The 17,052-nt window shown below is 33.1% G+C and overlaps 1 protein-coding gene across 1 annotated transcript; it reads right to left on the minus strand.

Moving 5' to 3' along the window:
• Positions 1 to 3,275: 3,275 nt before the first annotated feature.
• LOC122281761 (plant UBX domain-containing protein 10-like) lies at positions 3,276 to 8,249 on the minus strand. The gene is made up of 4 exons (XM_043093526.1): positions 7,259 to 8,249; positions 4,503 to 4,673; positions 4,132 to 4,335; positions 3,276 to 3,784 (listed from the first exon to the last, which is right to left on the minus strand). The coding sequence occupies exons 1-4, from the start codon at positions 8,075 to 8,077 to the stop codon at positions 3,557 to 3,559; spliced, it is 1,422 nt and encodes a 473-aa protein (XP_042949460.1). The 5' UTR covers positions 8,078 to 8,249; the 3' UTR covers positions 3,276 to 3,556.
• Between the last annotated feature and the right edge of the window lie 8,803 nt (positions 8,250 to 17,052).

Raw genomic sequence — 17,052 nt, forward strand, 5'->3', positions numbered from 1 at the left:
TGGATATTGGATTATAAAACCATAGAAAAATCCTTTTTATCATTATCATTACAATATTTTTTATGAAACATTAAAGGATAAGTTTATATGTAAAATATAATAATTGTTTTCTAATTTTTTTAAAGGAAAATTTTCATAATTCATTCATCAGATAAACTTACATTCATAATCGGATACATTCTATGATATTCTCATATTAAACATGATATCATAAATTAAAATAATGCATTTAGAGTTCCACCAGTATACTATTTCCTTTTGTAACTGGTCTAGTTTTCACTATTGCTAATACTCTCAATAGACAAACGTATAAAAGATAACACTCTCTACCTAAATAGAGACTCAACCCCACCTTTTATAAAAAAAATATGACTCAAATTCTCTAGAAAAAAATTCGAGAGACAAATTCTTTTTTTTTTTTAATTAACAATAAGGAAACTAAAAAGGTAAGTAGTAAAATAGATGTGAAAAATGACAGATTATAATTTAAACCAACTTTGATAGACTTCAAAATATGTGAAGGCCCATAAAGATAATACACTTATCTCTTTTCAACCATAAAGGTCAAATCTGAAATATTTGGTAATCACGAATTTGGTAATGCAGTACATGTGTCTATAGGAGTTATCAAAAAGGGTGGCACGTAAGAATTATGCACAATGATTTTCACAAAATCACCATATCATGAAATGATAAGAGGATGATGATAAAAGAGATGAAGATTGTTATTATTCTAAAACTATTTTTTTTACTTTTTTTAATTACTGTAAAGTATAAATTTTATTTTATTTTTAATTATTCTGTTTATAATCCGGTGTGTAAGACACAGCAGTATACATATTATCTACTAAGATTTTATTTATGCAAATAAGATTTATTTTATTTATTGTCATTTACTTTTATTTTTATTTTTATAAACTCAACTACTTTTATTACTTTGCTTATAAATATAAAATGGATAAATTTATTGTGTTTACAATTTTCGCATATTAGTCTTTAGAGTTTTGTAATAATTCTAAGATTTGGCAATCACAGAACAACAACTACATTACAACTTCAAATTAGACAACTAATTTTTTTTTCACCTCATTTTAAAATTATGGTCAATGCAACAGCTTAAAATAAAGAAATAATAATAATTCTTTTAATACTCAGTTATAGTGTAGTTGTTATCCTATCATTTTCCTTAATTGATAAAGACAAAGTAAAAACTGACATTTGGGTTGGGTGGAGTATCAATGCGTGGGGGAGGTGAAGCCGGAGAAGGTGGCATTCAATAAAATAGTTATTTTATTTATTATCTCTACACCACACGATACATACGAAATTATAAGCTCAAAATAAGAATATTAAGTATACAAAAAGATAAAAAAGAAGTTTGTTACAAATGCAATACATATTTAAATTCTTGTGAATTTAAACATTAATATGTATATACATATATGCATGTAATTACAAAAACTCAAATTTGGTTTACCAAAATATATAAATAAAATTGTAAGATACGGTGTAAACAATATATAAGATATAATATATATATATATATAAATAATACTATATACCACACTCTCATCTTATTTTCATTTTACTAAATAAGATGTGGCACATTTATCACCATTAGATGATAAAGAAGCATTCAATAAACAATTATTTAATAGTGATAAATATGTCACATCTTACTTAATAGAATGAAAATAAGATGATAGTGTAGAGTATAGAATTTTCGTTAAATAAATTGTTAATATAAACTTTTTGATAAAGTCAAACCTAACTCAAATAAAAATTAAACAATTTTTTAGGAATATTATATTGAGAATTGGTAAAGAGCAGATGGTCTTAGTAAATAAATAGGTTAGTCTTAAGAGTAAAGATTTAAATACCATATCATACTAGTCGGTATATGTATTATATATGTTTCGTACTGCCCTAAATACCGGCTATACGTACCTACCGATATTTCGACTTTTACTTTTTTCTTTTTTTTTTTTCATTTCTTCCAACTACAAGTTTATTTTTTGATCTCCAATTCAGATCAGGCTATTTATATTTTATATATATATATGTATTTATATATAATTTATTTATATATAAACTATTATTTTGAAATATAATTTATATATATAATTTTTTCATATATCGATTATTCCGAAACAGTACACGAAACGGTACCAATACCAAAATATTTCGTTCTAGTGCCTTGACCGATACGGTATTCAAAACTTTGCTTAAGAGGCAACCAGTGGGTCTTGTTAAATTCAAAACTATTGTGTCAATTATTATAAAATAATATATTTATACTATAATATAAATAGACTAATAGTTTATTTATATGTCAATATCATATTATTACTAACATAGGCAATCCGTAAAACCAGAAAAACCGAACCAAAACTGAAACTTTCAGTTTCGATAATCTAGTATTGATTCTTAAAATTTCAAAATTAGTTATACCAATTTGATTCTAAAAAATGCACAAAACTAGACTAAACCGAATGGTTACAACACTAGGAATGCTTGAGACCTATTCTCCCTTGGGTCACTCTATTTGACCACACACACATATATATTTGATCTGGTTATTCATTGGTCATAATAATTCTATTTAAATGACTTTACTCCACACATCATTCGAGTGGCATAATTAATTTAGAAAATAAATTTTAAAATAATAGAATCTACTTTTTAATAAAATCTCACACGAGACTTGAATATTTTGAACTTGTATATATCATTGTTCATAATTATAACTATTTTCTGAGTAATCGGTAGCTTCTTGGAGAGGGTAACCTAGACAGACGTGCTTCAAAAACAAGGTTAGGGATAAACACTAACATATATTGTTTACATACTAATTTTATTTTTATTTTTATTTTTATTTATTTTATTTTATTTTTTCCAGATAAGAGGTATACAACTTAGGCTAAACCTAACCAACATATGATACGGCTAAGACGAAATAAACTAATTAAGATAAAATAAACAAAGAACTACTAGGATTCAAACTTATAGGACTTTGTTGATTCATTGGACTCTTGTGCATTATTCATTCCTTTTAACCAGCTAAACAATCCACCTGACCAGCATTTCACCCAAGTTTCCCATGCACCATGTCAAATGACCCCAGACATACACATCAGAGACATCTCAGAAACCAATTAGATGCTTCGGAAAATATGCAAATCCAAAAATTATTATTCAGAGTCTGACGAAATTTTGAATTAAAAAATTCTTACTGCTAACACCCTGTAATGTTCTAATGTATCAATAATCAGCTGTAGCTTAATTTAATCTTTCAATTTGATATATGTGCAAAATCAATGTCTTATATCATTTCGAACACATTTTCCACTTAGGGCCATCTGCTTCAGTGATTATGCATTGAGGGGAAAATAAACATCCACAGAGACATGGCAACCTATCTTATCTGATTGTATCCATGCTAATTAAGTTAAAACATGAACAGAGAAATACAACAATCAATCCTACTTGCGGCCCATCTCTGACTACATTTTTTTTTTTAATCATATTACTTACTTCTGAAGAAGTTCCTCCTGTATCAGTTCAGCTCCACAAAAAGGCTGGCCTGAGGATGCAATCCTGCTTCATTCAATGTCAAAGACAGTTTCTCTGGGCCATAAATGACCCGAGGAAAGTTAGAGACAAGGCTATAATTCTCGACTTCTAAACAGCCCAAAGAATCAACATAGTCATATAGAGACTGAATCGTTGCAGTACTGTGAAACCTCCTCTCCTTGCGTTCTCCAGTAGGAAACCGCACTAGAACCTGGTTTAAAAACATAAAGCACAAATGTCAAATGCACATCGGGTTCAATAAATACTTTAATTTTCATGCCCAAGCTACCAACAAAAGGTATTAAGATAACGGTATCTGAGGCCATACACGAAGTGCAAAATGCAAAGAAGTTAGACAGTAATGCTTCATGTGACAATTCAAAAGGAAAAGAAAGACTATTGCCAGGCAATGTTGTTGTAATAGAAAGTCACAAAATTTACAATTAGTTTAACAAACAGATAAATAATGGTACAAGAAAACTTGCTTGAAAAAAAAAAAAAAAAACAGTACAAACAAAGCATGAAGCCTATAAAAGTATTAGTTCAAACTTGACGTACCTGTGTAACATTAGGCCCTTTTTCAGGTTCAGCACCAAGTGACAAGGCTTTCTCATGCCGCATTTTTGCTAATGCAGCTTCTTTCTCTGCAGCTTCACGTGCAGCTCTTTCACGAGTCTCTTCTTCCTCCTTGCGTTTCCTCTCAGCTTCAGCAGCTTCTCTTTCAAGACGTTCTTGCTCTTCTCTCCACTGGCGTTCCCTAGCCTGATGCAACATAAAAAATCAGTCAGGAGCCGTGAGAAAAACAGTGACAGTTCTTTCTAAAACAGAACTCTTTGCAGTGTGGAGCCAGGGAAGGAAGAATTCCATCTGGCCTACAGTAAAAGGCACAAGAAGACAAGCAAAAACTCCAAGTTAAAAGAGTTGCATACTTGATCAGCTTCAAGAGCTGCTCTGTAAGCAGCATCTTGCTCCTCCCTTAAGCGTGTGTTGTTTCTTCTTTCTTCTGCATCAAGCCTTGCTGCAACAAGAACAGGAGCACTTTCTTCAAGAACTTTCTGTAATATCATGAGCATTTCTTCAGGAGATTTTGGTCCCTCAACCTGGAGAACATAAAAAACATAAATGGGCAAGTCCAACATACAAAAGAAAAAGTTGTCCCCTTCAGAAGCAGTGAAAGCTAAGAAGGTAATGAAAGGATCATGGTAATAAGGCAGATAGCGAATATAAAGGTAAAGAAGATCACTTGCATATAGATGTTAAAAGAAATTAATATTGGCAGGAAACACCATCCATTCCTGGCTAAATCTATAGATTAGAGTGTACCCATATATGCATTTAATCATTCATAACAACATTCAAGTTCATTATGATATGTACAACACCCAATACTGTTAAAAAAATAATATCACATATTCTGAGCATATAAATTAAGGCAGAGCGGTTGTCTTAACACCTGCAACAGGGTGGTTGGCTCAGACCCCATCAGACAAAGAACAATGAAGGTTAATGCAGCCATAGAATTGTGCTTCTATTTTCCATTACAAGTTTGCCCTTAAAATAGATAAGAGAGGGTTGGCTTACTTGGCTTCCAGCAGCAAGATAAAACGAGGGAAAATTCTATATAATAAATTGTTTGTAGTCATACATTTTTCTCATGTGAAATAATGGAGCATCATGGCAGAAGAAGAGCAGCCATACTTCTCCATCAGACTCCTATGTACAACCAAAGATATAAGAGGAAAATACACTTTCCACCCTTCAAGTAATAGATGTTCTACACTTGGTACCTCAAACTCACAAAACTGACACAATGCACCTTCAAACTAGCAAAAAATTGCAATTTGCACCCCATTAAACCAGCACTTTCCAAGATTGTGTCACGTTGTTTACCTGTACCCATTTTTCATTCACCCCAGTGGCTATAAATGAACGAGGGTGATGTTTGTTAGTTTTTGGTAGTTAGTGTGCAATATGTCACTTTTAGTAGGATATTTCTTGTGTATTTGAGCTGTCTTTTCTTTATTATCAATAAAATTTTCGCCGTCTATAAAAAATGCCACTTTTAGTGGTTTGGGGTATAAAGTGTAGACCAATTGTTAGATGGAGGATGGAAAGTGAATTTTCACTGAGAAATAAAGGGCTATTAAAAAGAACCAACCTGTTTCTGGCATCATGTCCATAATGAGCACATTAATGATGGGTCAAAATTCAAATCTCCCTGGTATCAACACCATGGTCAACATCATTCCTATCATCAATACTGCCACTATACAAAAGTTTTTTGTTATAGTTTATTGCCACTATACAAAAGTTCTGTAAAAAATATATTGTTTTCCCTAGTTTTTCCCCTTCTCCCAATTTCAAACCCATATTTACCACTATCGACAATCAATCCTATACCTTCTGACTCCCGTATCATGCTCGTCTAATCTGACTAAGTCAGCAAAATGTTTTATTAGTGAATTCCAAATTGCATTGGACAAAGAGTTGATCAAAATAGTATAGCATAGAAAAATAGGCGACAACAGAAATCTAAATCAAAAATAAAATAGACGTAAAAAATAACAGGGTTTCAAAAAATTCAAACAATACATTCTAGGTTTTTCAAAGAAACTTGCAAGTGATTCCACCACAACAAAGAAAATAAGAAGCCATAAGGGTCACTCAGTCTCTGCTCGACTGCCTCGGTCCCTTAGAACTCTGGAAAGAATTGAGTCAAAAAAGGGACAAAAGAAAAAATCAACGAATGGAATTCACCAATCATTTCTTTTCCTTATTGGATTACATCCATTATCTCAATGAATGGAATAAACTGATCCACTAACAGAAATATTTTGAAACCTAAATTTTCCTTACAAACGTTAAACATTTTCTACAAGCTTGTGAGGAATCTTCATGTTGTAAGCCTTGTATTGAGGAAACTCATTGAGCATCTTATTTGTGTACATTCTGGCTAAAGTTATCAAACCAGAGCTTGCTCCCTGTATCATTGAACGCAAACTTACACCATTGATCCAATGAAAAGTCCAGAAGAACAATAACACAGAGATAAAAAATAGCCGAAATAACAAGATGCAAGTACCATTGCTTCATCTATTTACCTGTAAGAAAACAAATGCCGGATGATTGGTTTCTAAAAAGGAAACTTAAATGGAATTCTTTGTTCAACAACCAATATACCTTTTTTGGGTTTACTGAACGGGCAACCTTCCCTTACATTAAACCCTCCCACCCTAGTATAGATGAAACTTGATTCTAGGTATCCTATCCAATGAAAGGAAAATGTATCAATTTGGATCCACTTTCAGCTGCACACAAGACTTGATTCTTCTTTTTGGGTATCCTTTTCAGAACACTTGTTTGTTATCGTAAAAAAAAATTAACGCTGAATGTTAAGAGGTCTAAGCGAAGATTCGCTATCGTTTGACGTATACTGTGTATGCAACCGTTAGATTCAGTGGGGGCGCACTCGTTTGATGTATACCGTGTATGCAACCATTAGATTCAGTGGGGCGCACTCAATTCAAATTCTATATATGACCAATGAGTGTAATTATGAAAATAAGAAGAGTGACAAAAAAGATTTGCTCCCAAGTAAGCTCTCTCTGGACTCGGATACCACAAAGTTTCACTGGAGCTTCAATACCTCAAACCAAGACGCAATATATGCTGTAAAGAGGGGTACCTGCTGGAGCAGCGCAATCCTCTGATTTGTAGCCGCCATAACAATGGCACAGAATGGAAACCGCGACGCCTTCAAGCTGTTACTCATCTTGAACCCTTCGCTAGCCCTAATACTCCCTCCCCATGGGACGAAGTTCTCGTTGACGAACGCCGCCAAGGTCTCCGAGCACAGAGTCTGCTCGCAGAACAAAGGCGAGTCCAGATGATCCGGAGAGTGCAAGTACACGAACATGAGCTTGAACTCGTTCCTCGACCTTTGCAGCGCGTCCATGAACCCCTCGCTCACGAAATTTGGCCTCCTCGACCCGTAATCCCTCTCGAAAGCTGCCACGAAGTCCGTAGCCTCCGATGCCGCCGCCGACAATGGAACCAACCGGGCGGACTCCCCTGTCCGGCCCGAACCGGGGCCCAGCCCGATCATTCCCATAGAGTACGAGATCACGCCCCCCGCAGCCCATAGTCCGAGCCCAATCGCGCCGGTTATCAATCCCAGACTACCGGAAACAACAGAAATCGGCAAAGTAACTAGCTTCCACGCCAAACCGGGACGAGCGACCTCGTTCGCGGTCTGTTCCGATCGTTCGGAGACTCCTCGACGCGATTCTAAATTGGAAGCCACCGAACCGCCGAATCCATCCCCTGCGGCGGATGTGGTCTCCGCAGTGGAGATATCCTGCGGTACGACGTTGGTGCTGGTGAAGGAGGAGATCGCAAGCTCGAGGTCCCAGCCATGGGCAGCGAGGATCTCAGTGCACAAATCGGGATCATCGAGGCCCGTGATGGCTTGGAAATACGCCAATTTGTCGGCTACATCAACCATATCTGTTCGGAAACACGGCAAGAGGAGTTTGGAGGGGATTTCGCCACTGAAATCGATGGTGATAAAGGTTTGACAGGCGGAGAAATTTACAGAGAAATCTGTCTTTCAGCGAAATTGAGGGAAATGGACTGGGAATTTTGGTGAATGTATTAATGGGGGTTGATACGCACAGTTGGATCCTTATTCACTTCAACTCATCTCAACTATCTCGTTAATCATTACAATTTTTTTTTTAAAATTTTAATAAAAAATATGATAAATAATTCAATTTTTTTAAATATTAAAATAATATTAATATTCTAAATAATATTTTAATTAATTTTTAACTTTCATCTCAATATTTAAACACAACTAATATACATACGGACACGACAAAGTGTACCATATAAAATGTTAGATAAAAATATTTTACAATTATATATATACGAGTAATACTATATATTAAATTTGATTCTTCTTTCGTTTTATTATATAAAATATTATATAAAATATAACATATTTATTATTAATAAAAAAATATTTAAATGTGATAAGTTTACAATATCTTACATAAATAAAAGCAGAATAGTAATATTGTATATAGAATTTCTTTTATGTAAATATTTTAAGCAAAGGATATTTTTATACAATAATATTATTTTACATAAATATCTTTATTTTATAACATATTATATAAAAAATTATAAAAAAGATTGTGCATGTTACTCTTGGTTTTTGTGGGGCAGGTTACGGAATTCACCCTCACTCTTTCAATGGTGGTTAAGATTTTTATTTGGAAAGCATGTCACAATGGTTTATCAACAACAGGAGCAAGTTTAGCGATAAAGATGGTGATTGAATACGATCTCTGTCCCATTTGTGGTTTGTTTTTCGAAAATGTGGCTCATGGCTTTGGAATTGTGTTGCATTTGGGGATGTTTGGAGTATTGATCGTCAAAAAATTCAGAAAACAAGTAGTTGGGAGTTGGACTTTCTGACTCTTGAGCGGAGCATATGAGCGGTACTCTTGATAAGTAAGAATTTGCTGAATTAACAATTATTATGAGGAAGATTTGGCTTAAGAGGAATGTTGTTATGTATTGAGAATTTCTTCCTTCATCCTACTATCCATGTTGGGCAAGCCATGGGTCAATTGCAGGATTTTCAGAATGCTAAGATAGAGAGGGTACATCAACGTAGTTTAAGACAGTCCGAATAGTAAGGGTGGTCACCACCTGAGAGGTCATTTGTTAAGGCAAACTGGGATGTAAAAATCATCAAATATAGGTATTTTGTCCTCTCAACAGTCTGTTGACTTAAGTTTTAACGTTGAATCAAGTAAATTTTTATATTTATTTTATAGATAAGTATCCGAATATCAGATTAACGTCAAAACTATAACAGTTAAGTATTTTCACTTTATAAGAATACTCCATTTTAAATCATGATTATGTATAACCCTCGGAAACCTTTTTATCACTGACAATTGTTATTATCTTAATAATCTTATCTTTAGTGTTAATACAAAATAAAATATTAATGATTTAAAAATCATCTTAGCTAAAAGTATTTGAACCATGCCGTTTCGGGAAAGTTTGGAGGTTGAGATGATAATTTTAAATTGAGATAAAAATTTAAAATATTATTTTTAAATGTTATTATTATTTTAAAATTTAAAAAAGTTGTATTGAGATTTGAAAAAATTGAATTATGTATTATATTTTGTGTAAAAATTTAAAAAAATTATAATAATAAGATAAAAATTTTGAATTAAAATAATAATTTTGAGATGAATCATATTTACCAAACTGCCTTAAACTTTGCGGGCCAAGATTATAGGAACGCATTTCCAGACTGTTAGCAAACAAGTCTTCTGTCAAGAATGTCATTATCAATTTTCAAAAAAATAAAGAAAGAATGTCATTATTGTTGTAAAATAACATTGTAAAATTGTATGACCACCTTGAGCTAGCCGTCAAATGCACAGTGCATAGTGCCAGCATAGTACTGGCATAGTGAATGACCGACATAACACAGTGAGCATAGTGCCAGCATAGTACTGCATAGTAACTGGCATAGTAAATGGCCGACATAGCACAGTGCGCATAGTGCCAGCATAGTACTGCATAGTAACTAGCATAGTAATTGGCCGACATAGCACAGTGCGCATAGTGCCAGTATAGTACTGCATAGTAACTGGCCGACATAGCACAGTGCACATAGTGCCAGCATAGTACTGCATAGTAACTGGCATAGTTCCCTTTGTACGCCTATATATATCGTTGAATTCTTTAAGAAATTCATAAGTTTCATAACCTCTCTGAGCTCTATCTCTCTATCTCTCTCTCCTTTAAGAAAGTTTTATAACACGTTATCAGCACGAAAGTTCTGACGATTTTGAAGCTAGTAGTCCTCTACTTCAAGTAAGTTTTTCAATGTATTTTTATATTCTTGATTTATATATGTAAAAAATGTCAAATCTTACAAAATTGGAATTCGTTGCTCTTGACATTTCTGGAAAAAATTATTTATCTTGGATCATTGATGCTGAAATCCATCTGGATGCAATGAACCTGGGAGATACTATTAAAGAAGGAAATCAAGGGTCCCTGCAGGACCGTGCTAAGGCAATGATTTTCCTTCGGCACCATCTTCATGAAGAATTAAAAACTGAGTATTTAACGGTGAAAGATCCACTTATTTTGTGGAATGATTTAAGGGAGAGATATGAACACCAGAAAACGGTAATCCTCCCAAAAGCTCGTCATGATTGGATGCACCTGAAGTTGCAAGACTTCAAGAGTGTTGGTGAGTATAACTCTGCACTCTTTAAAATTAGCTTGCTATTGAAATTATGTGGTGAAAAAGTCACTGATGATGACTTGTTAGAGAAGACATATACTACTTTTCATGCCTCGAATGTGCTCCTGCAGCAGCAGTATCGAGAGCAAAAGTTCAAGAAATATTCTGAATTTATATCTTGTCTTCTATTAGCTGAGCAAAATAATGAGCTTTTATTAAGAAATCACCAGTCACATCCTACTGGTTCTATATCATTCCCTGAAGTGAATGGTATTAGATTTACATCATTCCCAGAAGCGAATGGTGCATCTTTTCAAAGAAAAAGAGGACGTGGACGTGGTAAGAAAAACTATGGAAGTGGAGGTTCTAGAAGTGACCACACTAAAAGGGACAATAATAGATATACACCGTACCACCAGAAGTGGTTCAACTCAGAAAAGGGCAAAAGTCACCAAAACAAACTTTTAAAGAAAGATGAAGATTGATGCCATAGATGTGGTATGACTGGACATTGGGCTCGTATCTGTCGTACAGAGAAACACTTGGTTGACTTATACCAATCTTCTATAAAAGAAAAAACAAAGAAATTTGAAACAAATTTTACTGAACCATCATATGCTTTAGATTCTATAGATGGAGAAGATATTATAAGTCTTGATGTTTCTGATTTCTTTGAGGATTCTAGTGGTAGAGTTGATCATGAAAGTGTTCCTTTTTAATTAATGTATTTCCTTTATCTTATTATAAAATATTTTTATATTCTGCAATATTTTGTAGTAATGAAAGTTTTATTTATTCTTTTATACTTGTTATAAATTATTGATGATATGATTTATTTGAGAATGGAAATGGAGCATCCTTGAAGGATCGCCCTAAATCAATAATTTTATTGAGTATCTCATATGAGTGATACTTGTACCAAAAACTCATTATGATTTATGTACCTGAAGTTGCATAATTGAAATTGTGGAAAGAATATATATTTGAATGAACGTCTCGAATGTGCTCATGAAGTAGCAATATCGAGTATGCTCCTGAAGTAGTAATATGAAATGCAAACGTTCACAATATATTCTAAATTTGTGTCAGGTCTTTCAGTGACTGAGCAAAATAATGAGTTTTTGATAAGAATCATTATTCATGTCTTACTAGATCTACATCATTCCCTGAAGTGAATGATAATAAATTTATATCATTCTATTCCCTGAAGTGAAAAGAATGATGCGTTTCATTCAAAGAAACTAAGAGATTGGACGTGATAATGAATATCTTTTCGGGCCAGAAGCTCGTATTGGAAAAGCTGTAAGCTTTCTCTTTGAGATGATATTATACAAATTATTGAATCAAATATTATGATGCATCCAAAGGTGATATGATTCAAAATATTTGTATCTTTTCATGGTTATCTTGATCATCCAAAATCAATTATGATAAGTCGAATGATTTTCATATGGACGTCCATAAAAGAACTAGAAGATTCTTTTATTATAAAGTCTTACCATCAGAAGTGGAAAGAAAAATTTGCCAGAAGCAAATAAGATGAAATAATTCGACGTTATCTTGATTATCATATGTGAACCAGAAGTTCAGATGATAATTAAATTTTGGATGCAATAAGATAAAAATGTCTCATATTCTAGCTGCTAAAATCTCAGCGAGGATTGAAGTCTCTGTAGGATAATTAAGAAATTCAGCAGTCTAAAGACATGTTTAAAGGCATGTGAGATGTATTGATACAAAAGATAGAGCATCTCAAAAGAGAAAAGCACAAATAATTTGGTGCTCCTGAAGAGGCCATACCCACAGAACAAGCAATAAAGTCCATCCAAATTTTCTGTATAAAATTCTCCTATATAAACTCTTGAAGAGTATAAATCTCCTGAAGAGTGCCTCCTGAAGAGGTTTTTCATGAAAATGTCTTCCCTTGAAGAGGGACAGGTACCTGAAAATAACGAGATCTCGTTACATTTCATGAATAATGGAGAAATTATGGATAGAAATAAAATCGTTGTCGACAACGTATTTCCATATGAGATGGCAATTGACATTACCAGAAGTAATGGAGAAAGTGAATCAAGAACCGTCGAAGAATACCGACGTAAAATATTGGCCAATATTTGAAAGAAACAATTCCTGCAGAATTGATTCACTAGTAAAATATGATGCATCAGGACTTATAGTCCAAACACCTAAAGAGGTGATGCTTGTTGAATGTCAGTGGGTATTTATGGAAATGAAAATGTGATATATAAATCACGAGTCAGTTTCTCAATTCCTGCAGAATTGATATCACTAAGTAAAATGTGATAAATATGGACTTGAAGTCCAAACACCTAAAGAGGTGATTTTTGTTAAATATCAGTGGATATTTATATACATGATATAAAAAGCCTGAAGCTTTTAATATGAAAATGTGATATAGAAATCACAAGTTAGTTTCTCGAAGAAACAATATTGATATGATTTTAAAGTGGTTGAAATCATATTGAGATTTTTATTAACTTGAAAGTTACCGAGAGTTTGGATATGCATGATTAACTGCATATTTATATGGATCATTGGATCATGATATATATATATGAAAATCCCTGAAGGATAGAAAATGTCTGAAGCTTTTAATATGAATACATCTAGAAATATGTATTCTATCAAGTTTCAGAGATCCTTATATGATCTAAAGCAATCCAAACGCAAATGGAAACAAGCTATTATTGCAGTTTATATATATATGATTTAAATGTCATTGAGGCTCCAGAAGAGCTCATGAAAACTGCACATATTTGAAATATAAATCTGAAACCCTTGCGTCTTCAAGGGGAAGATGGATGATGTTATTAGTCATGAAATACCATCTTTTAATACAATTAGTATTTCAGATTCATATTATGGGTTTAATATGAAGTGTGCATTATTAAAGAAGAAATAAAAAATGAGCACACAGAAATCTACCAGAAGATAGAAACATAAATATGAATATTTGTGAAATATTATTTTATTATCTTGAAGTAAGAATTACAGAAATTTGAGGCACTTTGCCTCATTCTTCAAACGCTCTTATTCTTCAAGAATCTGCATGGCATCCCTATCTAAAGGGGTGGACAATCGAAAAGAAGATTTAAGCAAGGATTTTAAATTCATATTCTCTTGCTTTATTGATTCTATCTTCATGTTGGACTCCAGAAGAAGTCGCTGAAGTATAGCAATATTCTCGTGGAGATTGTCAACTCCACAAGTTCTGGATTGTAGTCGCTGAGAAAATGCGACAATGGATGATGAGTATCGGGTACCGAGACTCACAAGCTCATAGATAGCTTCATTATCTGACCTATGAGTCAGATCATTATATTGCATGATAGCACCTGTGGTAGTAGCAGGTACAGCTGATGAACTAGGTGCAGAGTACCTCATATATTGGCCACGAGAAGATCGCTGAGCCATTGCAGGATAAGAATGCAGAAAGAGATTGCAGAGTAAAAATGCAGTATGATTACAGAAAAGTGAAGAAGATGAGATGCGAATGAAGATGAGCTGAATATCTCTTTTATAGAGAAAATTATGATACAGCATCTCTCATGAAGCAAGAGAAAAGAGACGAAATATAGCTTCATAGCTCTGCGGCGCCTGACAGCACGTCTGACAGCTGCGGTGCCTGACAGCACGCCTGACACCTACAGAGGAGTTGAAAATCCGCGGTGCTTGTCTGATCTTAAAAGGCTGGCCACCGTTTTTATTAAAAAATGAGGTTAGCGGTTTAATATTGATGAATTCTCCACTAACTGTGTTAATTACAAGAACTCCAGAAGAGTACAACTCCAGAAGAGTAGTGATGAGCAGAAAGATCCAGTTGTGATTATTTTATCAACATGGATCAAGTCCACAGTTAGTTGGATGTACAGATGCGAATTATCTTTCAGATACACACAAGAAGATCATTACAATTCATGAGAAGAAAGTTGAAATTGATATCAAGAAGGTACGATCAAGTGATAATCTGGCAGATTTATTCACAAAAGCATTACCAACTGCAACATTTAAGAAGATTGTGCAGAACATTGGAATGCGGAGACTTGAAGACCTTTTATCATGCACTTTTCAGGGGGAGTAATGTCTTGAAGACTTATGCTGATTGTACTCTTTTTCTTTCGCTAAGGTTTTATCCCACTGGGTTTTCCTTCGCAAGGTTTTAATGAGGCAATCTTAAAGCATTTTACGGTACACATGAATATTGTACTCTTTTTCCTTCGCCATTGATTTTTTCCCACAGGGTTTTTCCTTGGCAAGGTTTTAACGAGGCATATTCATTATATGTGGTCATCCAAAGGGGGAGTGTTGTAAAATAACATTGTAAAATTGTATGACCACCTTGAGCTAGCCGTCAAATGCACAGTGCATAGTGCCAGCATAGTACTGGCATAGTGAATGACCGACATAACACAGTGAGCATAGTGCCAGCATAGTACTGCATAGTAACTGGCATAGTAAATGGCCGACATAGCACAGTGCGCATAGTGCCAGCATAGTACTGCATAGTAACTGGCATAGTAACTGGCCGACATAGCACAGTGCGCATAGTGCCAGTATAGTACTGCATAGTAACTGGCCGACATAGCACAGTGCACATAGTGCCAGCATAGTACTGCATAGTAACTGGCATAGTTCCCTTTGTACGCCTATATATATCGTTGAATTCTTTAAGAAATTCATAAGTTTCATAACCTCTCTGAGCTCTATCTCTCTATCTCTCTCTCCTTTAAGAAAGTTTTATAACAATTATCAGATTCTTAAAGCCCAATCTGTTTTTAAAAATAATAAAAATCAACGTCCAAATCTTCTATATATAAAAGTGGCTATCTAATGTATCTAACGTATGAACAGTAATTTTTTATTATTTTCTGTTTATTTCTTTGTTTCTCCATTAAGTTACCATTAAGTTGACTCCATTCGACTCTAGCACATGATAGGTTTGTAAAAAGTGACTGGCTTCACCTATTATGGGTTGGGCCCAAAAATGACAATCCACACCAACTTAAACTCAATAATAAACAACATCAGAGGCCTACTAACAAAGACAACTTAAACCCAACAATAAACAACTCCCTAGATGCAACAAGAATCTGAATGAGTTTTTTTATTTTATTTATTTTAAATATTTTTTAAACATTCTTAACGATTGATAAAAAATAAAACATAAAAATAAAAATAAAATATATGAGTGGACATATTTGGTAGGTATATTTGATAATTATACTATCAAATATCAATTTCCTTAAAATAATATTTTATTCTTTTTAAGATTGAGATTTGCCTTCAACTTTTTCGTGAGGGTAATGTAGAGTTAAAAGTAATTACAAAAATGCAAACTAGCTTTTCCAGTGAAACATAAATATCCACGTACCAATTTGAAGACTTTATTACATTGTTACTCTTGAATTCTAAATCATGATAAAAAGTGATTGCATCTAAGATTTGGACTTGATTTTACGTGAATTTGTTTTAGTTTGGACACTATTTTTATGAGAATGACACTTATATTTTATGGCAGTTAAAATATATTACTAAGTAATGATTTATAATACAAGTATAATAAAATAAAAGGATACAAAAAAATAGAAAAAATGTAAATAAAAATACTACAACGAAAATCATGTTAAATTTAAAACAAGAGAACTAATATTATTAATAAATAAAATAATTATTTAATTAAAACAAATAAAAATACAGGATATCACAAGCATATTACAAATTGTATATTTCCTCTAATGGTTTTTCAGTAAATTCTTGTTGCACGTGTGCTAACAAGAATTAAAATACTGATCGTAGTAATTAATTTATTTGTTAAAATTCCTTTATAATATTCTATTAATTATATTACTTGTATAAAAGTTGAAGTAATGTCTTTTAAGTTATATATGTCATCAACTATTTTTTACAAATTTTATTTAAAAAAATATTATTTTTGTAAAATAATTATTTAATTCAACTAAGCAAACATACTTTGTATGTTACTTTAACCTAGTAAAAATAAAAACACCAACAAATCTTCAAGAAAGATAAAAAAACACCAACGAATCTTCAAGGAAGATAGACTAGCTGGGGTATATGCTAATTAGTAATTAGGCCCAATGCCCGATAAATAGTAGCCAAAAAAAAAAAAAAATAACAATAATAATATTACATATAATTTTGAATTTTTT

This window comes from Carya illinoinensis, chromosome 11 (genome assembly GCF_018687715.1).
Source record: "Carya illinoinensis cultivar Pawnee chromosome 11, C.illinoinensisPawnee_v1, whole genome shotgun sequence".
NCBI lineage: Eukaryota > Viridiplantae > Streptophyta > Magnoliopsida > Fagales > Juglandaceae > Carya > Carya illinoinensis.

Excerpts from the sequence above, each read along its gene's own strand:
- LOC122281761 (XM_043093526.1), bottom strand. The coding sequence starts at position 8,077 with ATGGTTGATGTAGCCGACAAATTGGCGTATTTCCAAGCCATCACGGGC. Across the intron at positions 4,674-7,258 it reads GGATTGCGCTGCTCCAGCAG|GTTGAGGGACCAAAATCTCC; the intron begins GTACCCCTCTTT and ends TATGTTCTCCAG. Across the intron at positions 3,785-4,131 it reads AAGGGCCTAATGTTACACAG|GTTCTAGTGCGGTTTCCTAC; the intron begins GTACGTCAAGTT and ends TTTTTAAACCAG.